We start from the raw sequence: 12,032 nt of genomic DNA on the forward strand, positions 1-12,032 counted from the left end.
GGAAACAAGCATCCTTGTAAGTTTGTATGTTTAAGTTTTCGTGCCAACCAGGTAGTTTTGTACCAGCGGAAAAATATGTTCTATAGCTGCAGACTCCAGCTTTAACTCTGGCCAGTCGCCTGAGCTGTTGCTCAGGAGGGTTCAGATTAAAGAGTAGAAAACTCATCTTCACGCCAGGAAATTAAACTATTACTGACCCATGAGAACATAATCTTCCCAGGAGGAGAAGAGCATATTTGGTAGGAATCTGCAATGTTATATGACGGTCAAGAGGGAAACAAATCACCTGAGCAGCAGGTTGGTAAGAAACCTGATTCTTGCCATGTCAGCATACGTGGTATGACGGCAAGGAAGACAAACTAGGCTCATTTCTTTACACCCACATTCTATATAGCTTGGATGGATGAATAGTTAAAAGAACAGTTCCAAGAACAAGTGCATACTCAGAATATTTGAGAGGAACCTTGTCAACTGGCTAGACAAAGCCTAAATGGAAGATGATGAAGCTGAAGGAGGGCTGAATAGCCTTTGGGAAGCATTTGCTTTGAGATTTCTGCTTCATGTTATATTTAACATTTCTAGTAAAGCGGCAGTCTCACACGGGGGACACAGATATCTTGCACAGTTGATCTGCAGTTGGATGAATCTGTGGACACGAAACCTGCAGATAACAAGAGAGGGCTGTACATATTTATCCTGGACTCTCTTATCCCTAAAGTGTTCACAGAAACCTTCAAATCCTTCTAGTGGTTAAGTTTCCATTGTTCTGTTTCAAAAACAGTGCATGACCTGTTGGTATTTATTGGTCCCACTGATAATGATAAGAATAAAAGATTTTTAAAGTAATCATTTATCTCTTAAAAAGGGCATTCATCTGTTAAAACGGTCCAAGGTTTTAAAAAGGGGGGCGGTGGTGGTCTAACAATACCAAATGCTGGCGAGGATACACAGCAACTGGAATTCTCAGGCACTTTTGGTGAGACTGCAAAATACTAAAGCCACTTGGGAAAACAGCTTAGCAGCGTCTTATAGAGCTACCACACAATCCACTTCTAGGTTCTACCCAAGCAAAATGAAGACACTGTGTCCACACAAAACCTGTCTACAAATGTTCTGGCAACTTTATTCATAATCACCGAGAGCTGGAAACAACCCAAGAATCCAGGAACTGGTATATGGACAGAAACTGTGGTGCCTCCATCCTCACCACGCAGTAAGGAGCTAACTACTGGTACATGCATCAAACTGGATGACTGGTCAAAAGCACTATGCTAAGTGAAAGAAGCCGGCTTCAAAAGACTTGGTGACTCACTTAGACATACGTGGCGAAGAAAAGTCAAGATGACTCTCAAGTTTCTTGCTTGGATGTCTTCATAAATAAAAATGGGTACACTTCCCAGAAGAGAATGTTGGAGGCAAAGAGAGAATCTTGAGCAATGCCTTATTAGGACTTGGGAATAAGGAGGGCCAGCACAGACCAAGACAGGGAGAAGAAAACACCAGTAAGACAACATGGTAACTGAACGAAGACAGTTTTAAAAGAACCTAACACAGCTCTGTGTGAGTCACAAACTAACTGCTTCACATACATTATCATATTTAACCCTCGCAACCACCCATGAAGTAGTTGCTTTAATTATCCTCATTTTACAAACGGGGAAACTGGAAGAGCTGAAATCATGTGACTGAGGCTGCTGAGCTGGGAAGGAACTGAAGGGGATTTAACTGCAGATCTGACTTGAGAGATTGCCCCTTAGCATCTACAGGATCAGTGCTACACAAAGAGCTAGCCATATGAGATCAATAAAAAGGCAACTCTCACATATTACTTATAATGACTAAAAATTTTTTTTAAATGTTTCTACAGTGTTGTGACATTTTTGTTTAAAGTTGTAGGAAGTGGTGCAACGTTCACCTGGTTCAGCAGAGAAGTACAAGGCAAAAGGGACAATCTCATATGAACCTATATACTACCAAGCTCTATTTAGGCCTAAATATTGTCACTTTATTACTCTCTAGGATATTTTAAACCTAGTGAAGCATTTAGTTTTTTGTTTCTTGTCCTGACATATCTGCTTCTTTACTGATTCACCTCAACTGTTCTGAAAAAAGACAACAGGGGTGATATGGAGAAACCAAAATGATGGTGATGAAAACCCACACTCATTCCTGGGGATGACCACAAGGTACATACCTGACGTGGACCTGAATAAAACTGACGGCTGTATCAAAAATAATTTCCAAATATCTTTCTAAGACCAGATGTTGACATATGATCCTAGGTAGCCAGATCATAAAAAATCTCAGCAGAGTCTGATCAAAACCAGCATTAAAACAGTTTTCTTTTAGCTGGACATTATTCTTTATAAAGGAAAATGTTCTGAAAAAGGTTTCTGAAAGAGAAGTTCAAACGTTTTCTTTTTGTAAAATTTGAAGAAAATCAAAGTGGGAATAATAGATGCCGCTGATAAATGAGTGGCATGAATTTAAAAGGGTGAATTTTCACTGTTTATAATGAACCATAATGAACTGATAATTATAGGGGAAAAGGGGAGTTTTAGTGAACTCACTGAGGACAAGAACTGCAACTTATTCGACTTTATATTGCCTGCACCCTAGGACATTTTGAAAATGTCTAACCTATACAACTTTTTCACTGGAAAATTTCTAAATTTGTGATGTTAGCATATCTACATTATTTTAAAATGATTTGTCCACCAATTAAAAAAAAACACTAAAGGGAAAAAATGAAAGGAAGAACTAGGAAATGTGCTTAAAAAATAATAGGGTTAAGACAAAAAGGAACAAGACAGGACAGGAATGCAAATATGTAACAAGAAGATATTTTTGTTGTTATTCTAAAGTTTTGAGTAAAGCAGATAAATGTAACCAAAATACAGCTTGAGCAGATATAAGCTTACAAATGAAATGTGTGCTTCTTAGTGATCAGTCTAAATTAGAAAGCACTTTTCATTTTTTATTTGTCTATCTTACTGCCTGTGTTTTCTGGGGTATCCTGAGTTTGCACTCTTTTTAAAAGTGTTTCTGCTAAGGCAACTGAAAAGCTATGTGAGTAAATATTTTTCATCAAATTTGACCGTTTTCTCCTGAAGGCACGTATTTTAATGGACTCCACAAAGTACCAGACCAGTCAAAAATACATTTTAAAGAATAAAGTATTTAAAAAATTGGCAAGGTGATGTTCTTTCCTCTTCCTACTCATTCGTGGTATGACAGTCAAACTAAAAATCATTCGAAAAGATACTATTTACATCTAAAATAGTCTGTGACTATATACATCAAAATACATTTCCTCCAGTTGATTTTTTAAAGTATTTGTTTAAAATCCTGTAAAGGTCTATTACAATTTTTCACAATACTTTTTGCTTCCAATAAAGTGAAACACATTATGAAAATATTCAAACCCTTAAACATTCATTTTAGTTTTAATAAATGAGATTAACCTTTCCAAGAACCTTTATACTTTTTCAACGGCAAGAACCCTAGCATACACGAGAGCTTCATTCTAAGTATAAAACTTTTACCAAAAGCAAAAGCACTCAATATATTATTTTAATAATGAAAACCTCAAGTATGAGAAACCAAGCTGTGTGTGGGAAAAAAAAAATCATTTAGGTGAAAGGGTAACAAACATTCAATTGAAGGATAATGCAGCCCTGAGGGAAAATATGCATACGAATGAAGTTTATGAAATTGGTTCAATGCCTCTGCAAAGAAAAAAATAATTAGTTTATTTTAAAGCTGCCTATAAAATGTTTTCAATATTGCTGCATGAATTATTTATAGAAAAATGTACATCTAACTTTAACGCTACCATTTTACTGAAAGATCTTGAGTGCTGTGGGAGGAACTAGAAATAAGAATATATTGTTTTATGTATGTAATATTTGGGAGAGTCCTTTTAATTACATGCTTTTCAAAAAATTGATTTATTATCAATATGAATCATTAATATTTCATTCAACTCTTTTTCTTTTCTCAAATTTGAAAATGACAGTAAGATTTAATTTCTGGATTTTACACTGAATGCTCTTTAAAGTTGACAAATACATGAGGGTGTATTACTTCGAAGTCATGACTGCTAATAAAATGACTGAGCAATTATATTCCAATAAAAAATAAAAATAAAAAAAATAAAAAAATAAAAAAATAAAACCAGACATAGTTTCTATGAGATTTTTGTTCTTGTTCCTTGATGTGCATTAGTTCTTTCAACTGATATTTTCTTTTCTTTTTTTTAAAAGAACTTTTATTGAGATATAATTGACACACAATAAACTGCAAATATTTTAAAAAATAAAATAAAATGACTGAGCAAACATATCTAAGCTTAAATAATTTAAAAAATGTATTTTGGGGGACTTCCTGGCAGTCCAGTGGCTAAGACTCCACACTTCTACTCTAAGGCGCATGGGTTCAAGCCCTGGTCAGGGAACTAAGATCTCCCCTGCTGCACAGCAACGCGGCCGAAAAAAAAAGTATTTTTAATGTTTTTGAAGTTAGTGCAGTGTTTTATTAGGGAAAAGATTTGCATTTGAGGTTTTCCTGTAATGATACTCTATGTGCTACACAAAACATTTAAATGCATTCACCAAGCCACATATATTTAGAATATTCCTTCTGACCAGGTTTCTGATTAGTATTTAATGTGAAACAGACTCTAGGGGGAGCCACAGAGTGCTTGGATACCGTACATAGGCCTGTAGTTTTATGAACTTTTCTTGAGAGAATTATAATAGGAATACCTTGATTCCATGGCTCTCCCCAAACAGAAAATGAGAGTTATTTACGTCCAGTTTCAGGCAAATAACTATAAAGGAAAATCACTTAAAAAAAAAAAAAGGATCTTTAGAATATATCTCAATTTTAAAGCTAAAACAAGGTAGCCCAAGGGAAATGTGTCTTGGCTGAGAAGCACACTTCAGGACACCAATAACTGACTAATGGCTTCTTTGCTTTCTCTGTCCTCAGTCAATGATGTAGTAAGTCACATCCGATTGGCCTCTAGGTTAAAACTTGGCGCTTTCCTAAAAGAGTGTTATTTGATTGTACATGAAGCTGAAACATAATAATGATAAATAACTTTAAAGGGCATTACCTAAATTTAATCTACCTTGAATTTCTCAAATTAATATGACAATTATCATCTTATGAACACTAGAGGGCAGTAAAACACTAGAAGGTATATTTAAATTACATATCTAAAAGTGGCAAACACAAGCCAGTACGTTTTTTTTTTAAAATCAAAATCATAGTAATTTAATAAACGTATTCCTTTTTAGGTTGCTAAAGTACAGCGCATTCTTTCGTGTATCATTTTAGGTATAACTTACTTTGCAAAATCCAAATAAGAAACGTGCCCGTGATAAAACCCTGGTTTCATCTCTTTCCAGGAAGTTATATTCTTTACAAAGCGCACCTAAAAAAGGAGAACATATTCATCACTTAAGTACAATTTAAAGAAAATGAAATTTTGTGACAGCTTCATTTAGGCATTTAAAACCAATCACACCACTTTGACAATTACACAGCTTGAAATACAGGCTTCAACTAAGGAAAGCATAGCATGACCTGTAATTACTAATTCATCATAGAGAAGCTACTATCACCACACTAAGAGTGAACGAGGATCCTGAAAACAAAATTGCACAAGGCCGCCATTTACAATGCTGTACAGTGAGTACATTTTTATGGGGGTGGGGAAGGGAGGGTGGGTACCAACACCCAAGCTGGAGCAGTCAGCACTTCAGTATGGGGACAGTCTATGCAAATCTGTTTTCTTCTCAAAGACTTGTTATTCATAAAAATTCACATTTATTAATGACTCAACAAATAACAAATATCAACTAATCCTTAAAACAAATGATGAAAGAAAGGATGACTAACAGATGACTTTAAAGAGCTAAGAGCAGATATAAGCTTGAGCAGATATCATTAACTTGATAAAAAAGCTTAATAAAATTAGAGATGTGATACAGGTAAAATTTTAAAAGTATTAAAATATTACTATTTTAATCTACTGGAATTAAAAGTAAACAAAAGATTAGTTAATATAAAAATTATTTACCTGTAAATATAAAAATGTTAAGAACTCGTTTATATAGAACTTGATTAAACCAGATGCAAAGCGGTGATACATAATCTCTCAAAGAAAAATGGTATAAACTTCTGATAAGCAAATCTCTGCATGATCAACAGCAAGTGGTTAAGAATCTCTTCTGGAAACTAGAGACAGTGTGGGGCTGGGTGACGGGTGGGGGCCCACCGCCCCCTCCTGCACTGAAAGCATCTGCAAGCTGTGACCTTAGCCTCTAACACACAGGACTGTCAATCACATACTTTCGACAATTTATCAATCTTTCATTTACATTTTAGAATAGAGTTAGTCACATGGAGATATTCTGGAGCATTTCATACCAGGTTAGTCAATTAATTAATAGCAATGAACGATGGCTACCTCCTGGATAAGGCCCAATGGTAAGGACAAAATGAGGAAACAGCGGAGAAGCAGCCTTACGTCAGAGGATGTGAACTAAGGAAAAATGGAAGATTCTGGAAGGAGAATTTATTTTTTAGGGGAAGCATCAAGAATTCAAATACTAAGAGAAATAATGGAGTTTTTAGAAGGGAAATGAAATGAACCTTATGTTATCTTATACACACACATCCTTAAAATCTAAAAATTGGATGTAGATAAAATTATTTTGTATTAGAAAAACACAATTATATTTTAGCAGATATTTGCAATTTTCCCACACCAAAACAAAAGAGCCAAATAAATGTATGATTTGAGATTCCCAGGTTCTTTCCTATTTGTTCTTCAAGTAAGGCATCAAACAGAATAAAAAAAATCAAGTAGACGGGAGGGAGTGAGAAACATACGGAGGGTCCACAGCGCAGCTCAGCGCTCCCGGACCGAGACATCGATCCTCAGTTGAACGGAGGGTCCAGGAGCGGGAGCGTGGGAACTGGAGAGCTGGTTCAGGGTGAGAAACATTGTTGCTGGTAGGGTGACGGACCGAGAGGACAGGAGGGAGGAGGTCCGCGGAGAGGAGTGCCCATCCCTGAGAGCTGCCCGGCCACGATGGCGGCTGGAGGCTGCAGGCTCACGGGCGGGGGGGGAGGAGCCGCACTTAGCTTCTCTCTCTCTTTCGGCGCCTCTGCAACAGGCAGTGGAGAGATGCCTGTGGGCCACCTAAGGCGCTCAGGGATAACAAGCACCCTCAGGCACTCGGGTGGGACTAGAGTAAAACCCCTTGCAACGCCAGCAGCAGGGAGGCTGCCGAGAGGAAGAAAAAAAAACAACAACAACAGCAACAACAACAACAAAAAAAACCCAAGAGAGGCCCAACTCTAAGACTTTCTGTTTACGCCTGAGCCACCGGCATCCCTCTGCAACAGGCACCTCCAAGCCTGACTGAAACAACAGTGCACCACTGCTCACACACCGACGCTTACAGACGAACAATAAAGGAACCTCTGCTGGTCACAGAATAATGCAAAAAAACCCAAGGCAAGAAGAAGGACACTTACAGCTGAGACGCTAAGGAAACAGAAATAGTAGTATCAATACCTATTGAACTGGTCCATTCTGGGATCAGTTCTGGATTTTTTTTTTTTTCTTTTTCTCTCTCTTTTTTTTTTTCTTTATTAAATACGATCTTAGCCCTAAGGGATCTACAAGTTTTATAACATAATTTTTTAATGATATTTTTTATTCCTTTTTTTTTTTTTTTTGCCTTTTTATATACTTCTATATCTAGCTAAGGTTTTGGTAGTACGGACAATATATCTCTCATACTTTCCTTTCATCCCTATCTTTTATACATTTCTATTCTTTTCTTTTTATTTGCATATTTCCAACCACAGTACGCTCTTCTGTTCCCCTTTCTTCCAGCCATTTTAAGTTTATTTTATCTTAACATACTTATAAGCAACACTATCGGTCTGCTCAGACTCCTTGCTCTATTCTCCAGATGACACACTGCCTTGGTATTTAATATTAGGCTTTTGTCTTTATCTTAGTTCTTAGTACAGTTGTCTAACTACATTCTGAGAATCTCCATTCTCTCTGGTGGTACTCTGGCTCTTTTCTATATTTGATTCTAGCTTACAAAATCTCCCTGGATTAATGTTTGCATGTGTAAGGTGTTATTTGTTTGTTTGTTTGCTTTTGCTTTTGTCTCTGATTTGTTCTGTTTCACTTGTCAATTTCTGTTGGGTTTCTCTTTGAATATCTGATAGCACACTGGGGTTCTGTCAGGTCTTTCCAGAGCCTTATGTCCTAACGGAGTCAGTAATTGTGTGTCTTATACATGTATGTGTTTCCTAGACTTAATATTCGTTTAATCCAATACTTGGACATTAGTCTGAGGCTTGGACAGTCTTCTATAAACACCTCTATCACCAGGACAAGCAACCCCAAAAGTTTGGACAACCATGAGGAAACAAAGAAACACCATGCAGGCAAAGGAGCAGGAAAAAAACCCCCAAGACCAAACAAATGAGGAGGAAATAGGAAAAATGCCTGAAAAAGAATTGAGAGTAATGATAGTAAAAATGATACAAAATCTCAATAACAAAATAGAGAAAGTACAAGAAACAGTTCATAAGAACTCAGAAAAACAAACAGCAATGGATAACAAAATAACTGAAATTAAAAATACTCTAGATGCTATAACCAGCAGAATGACTGAGGCAGAAGAACGAATAAGTGAGTTGGAAGATAGAATGGGGGAAATAAACGCCACAGAGCAGGAAAAAGAAAAAATAATAAAAAGATTAGAAGACAGTCTCAGAGACCTCAGTGATAACATTAAGCGTACCAACATTCGAATTATAGGCATCCCAGAAGAAGAAGAAAACAAGAAAGGGTCTGAGAAAATATTTGAAGAGGTTAGAGTGGAAAACTTCCCCAACATGGGAAAGGAAATAATTAACCAAGTCCAAGAAGCACAGAGAGTCCCATACAGAATAAACCCAAGGAGAAATACACCAAGACACATATTAATCAAACTAATGGCAATTAAACACAAAGAAAAAATATTAAAAGCAGCAAGAGAAAAGCAACAAACAACATATAAGGGAAAACCCATCAGGATAACAGCTGACCTTTCTACAGAAACTCTGCAGGCCAGAAGGGAATGGCAGGATATACTGAAAGTCCTGAAAGAGAGAAACCTACAGCCAAGAATACTCTACCCAGCAAGAATCTCATTCAGATTTGAGGGAGAAATCAAAAGCTTTCCAGACAAGCAAAAGTTAAGAGAATTCAGCACCACCAAACCAGCCTTACAACAATTGCTAAAGGAACTTCTCTAAGTAGGAAACACAAGAAAAGGAAAACACCTACAAATACAAACCCCAAACAATTAAGAAAATGGTAATTGGAACACACATGTCAATAATCACCTTAAATGTAAATGGATTAAATGCTCCAACCAAAAGACACAGACTGGCTGAATGGATACAAAAACAAGACCCTTCTATATGCTGCCTACAAGAAACCCACTTCAGACCAAGGGATACATATAGACTGAAAGGAAAGGGATGGAAAAAGATATTCCATGCAAATGGAAGTCAAAAGAAAGCTGGAGTAGCAATACTCATATCAGACACATTAGACTTGAAAGTAAAGACTATTAAAAGAGACAAGGAAGGACACTACATAATGATCAAGGGATCCATTCAAGAAGAACATATCACAATGGTAAATATCTATGCCCCCAATATAGGAGCACCTCAATACATAAGGCAAATGCTAACAGCTATAAAAAAGGACATCGAAAGTAACACAATAATAGTGGGAGACTTGAACACCCCACTTACATCAATGGACAGATCATCCAAACAGAAAATAAATAAAGACACACAAGCTTTAAATGACACATTAGACCATCTCGACTTAATTGATATTTATAGGACATTCCATCCAAAAACGACAGAATACACGTTCTTCTCAAGTGCACACGGAACATTTTCCAGGATAGATCACATCTTGGGTCACAAGTCAAACCTCGGCAAATTCAAGAAAATTGAAATCATATCAAGCATCTTCTCAGACCACAATGCCATGAGACTAGATATCAATTACAGGAAAAAAACTGCAAAAAATACAAACACATGGAGGCTAAACAATTCACTCCTAAACAACCAAGAAATCACTAAAGAAATCAAAGAGGAAATCAAAAAATATCTAGAAACAAATGACAATGAAAACACAACAACCCAAAACCTATGGGACGCAGCAAAAGCAGTTCTAAGAGGGAAGTTTATAGCAATACAGTCCTACCTTAAGAAACAAGAAAATGATCGAATAAACAACCTAACCTTACACCTCAAACAACTAGAGAAAGAAGAACAAAGAAACCCCAAAGTGAGCAGAAGGAAAGAAATCATAAAGATCAGAGCAGAAATAAATGAAAAAGAAAGGAAAGAAACCATAAGAAAAATAAATGAAACTAAAAGCTGGTTCTTTGAGAAGATTAACAAAATTGATAAACCATTAGCCAGACTCATCAAGAAAAAAAGGGAGAAGATGCAAATCAACAGAATTAGAAATGAAAAAGAAGTAACAACAGACACCTCAGAAATACAAAACATCATGAGAGACTACTACAAGCAACTATATGTCAATCAATTGGATAACCTGGAAGAAATGGATACATTCTTAGAAAAATACAATCTTCCAAGACTGAACCAGGAAGAAATAGAAACCATGAACAGACCAATCACAAGTACGGAAATTGAGGCAGTGATTAAAAATCTCCCAACACACAAAAGCCCAGGACCAGATGGGTTCACGGGCGAATTCTATCAAACATTTCGAGAAGAGCTAACACCTATCCTTCTCAAACTCTTTCAAAATATTGCAGAAGGAGGAACACTCCCAAATTCATTCTACGAGGCTACCATCACCCTGATACCAAAACCAGGCAAAGATGTCACAAAAAAAGAAAACTACAGACCAATATCACTGATGAATATAGATGCAAAAATCCTCAACAAAATACTAGCTAACAGAATCCAACAGCATATTAAAAAAATCATACACCATGATCAAGTGGGGTTTATCCCTGGGATGCAAGGATTCTTCAATATACGCAAATCAATCCACGTGATACATCATATCAACAACTTGAAGGATAAAAACTATATGATCATTTCAATAGATGCAGAAAAAGCTTTTGACAAAGCTCAACATCCATTTATGATAAAAGCTCTCCAGAAAATGGGCATAGAAGGAAATTACCTCAACATAATAAAAGCCATATATGAAAAACCAAAAGCCAACATCGTTCTCAATGGGGAAAAACTGGAAGAATTCCCTCTAAGAACAGGAACAAGACAAGGGTGTCCACTCTCACCACTATTATTCAACATAGTTTTACAAGTTTCAGCCACAGCAATCAGAGAAGAAAAAGAAATAAAAGCAATCCAAATTGGAAAAGAAGAAGTAAAATTGTCACTCTTTGCAGATGACATGATATTATATATAGAAAACCCTAAAGACTCTACCAGAAAACTGCTAGCACTCATTGATGAGTTTAGTAAAGTAGCAGGATACTAAATGAATGCACAGAAATCTCTTGCATTCCTATACACTAACAATGGAAGAGCAGAAAGAGAAATTAAGGAAACTCTCCCATTCACCACTGCAACCAAAAGAATAAAATACCTAGGAATAAACCTGCCTAAGGAGGCAAAAGATCTGTATGCAGAAAACTTTAAGACATTGATGAAAGAAATCAAAGATGACACAAACAGATGGAGGGACATACCAAGTTCCTGGATTGGAAGAATCAACATCGTGAAAATGACTGTACTACCCAAAGCAATTTACAGATTCAATGCAATCCCGATCAAATTACTAACGGCATTTTTCACAGAACTAGAGCAAGAAATCTTACAATTTGTATGGAAACGCAAAAGACCCCGAATAGCCAAAGCAATCTTGAGAAGGAAAAATGGAGTTGGTGGAATCAGGCTTCCTGACTTCAAACTCTACTACA

The 12,032-nt window shown here is 36.5% G+C and overlaps 1 protein-coding gene across 2 annotated transcripts in view; it reads right to left on the minus strand.

Moving 5' to 3' along the window:
• HS2ST1 (heparan sulfate 2-O-sulfotransferase 1) overlaps positions 1–12,032 on the minus strand; it is a 207,603-nt gene that overhangs the window by 24,225 nt on the left and 171,346 nt on the right. For both annotated transcript variants that reach the window (XM_057713944.1, XM_057713953.1), the window contains exon 3: positions 5,355–5,440. In XM_057713944.1, coding sequence (XP_057569927.1) covers positions 5,355–5,440 — 86 coding nt within the window. The remainder of the gene's footprint in view (positions 1–5,354; positions 5,441–12,032) is intronic.

This window comes from Hippopotamus amphibius, chromosome 1 (genome assembly GCF_030028045.1).
Source record: "Hippopotamus amphibius kiboko isolate mHipAmp2 chromosome 1, mHipAmp2.hap2, whole genome shotgun sequence".
NCBI classification, from domain to species: domain Eukaryota; kingdom Metazoa; phylum Chordata; class Mammalia; order Artiodactyla; family Hippopotamidae; genus Hippopotamus; species Hippopotamus amphibius.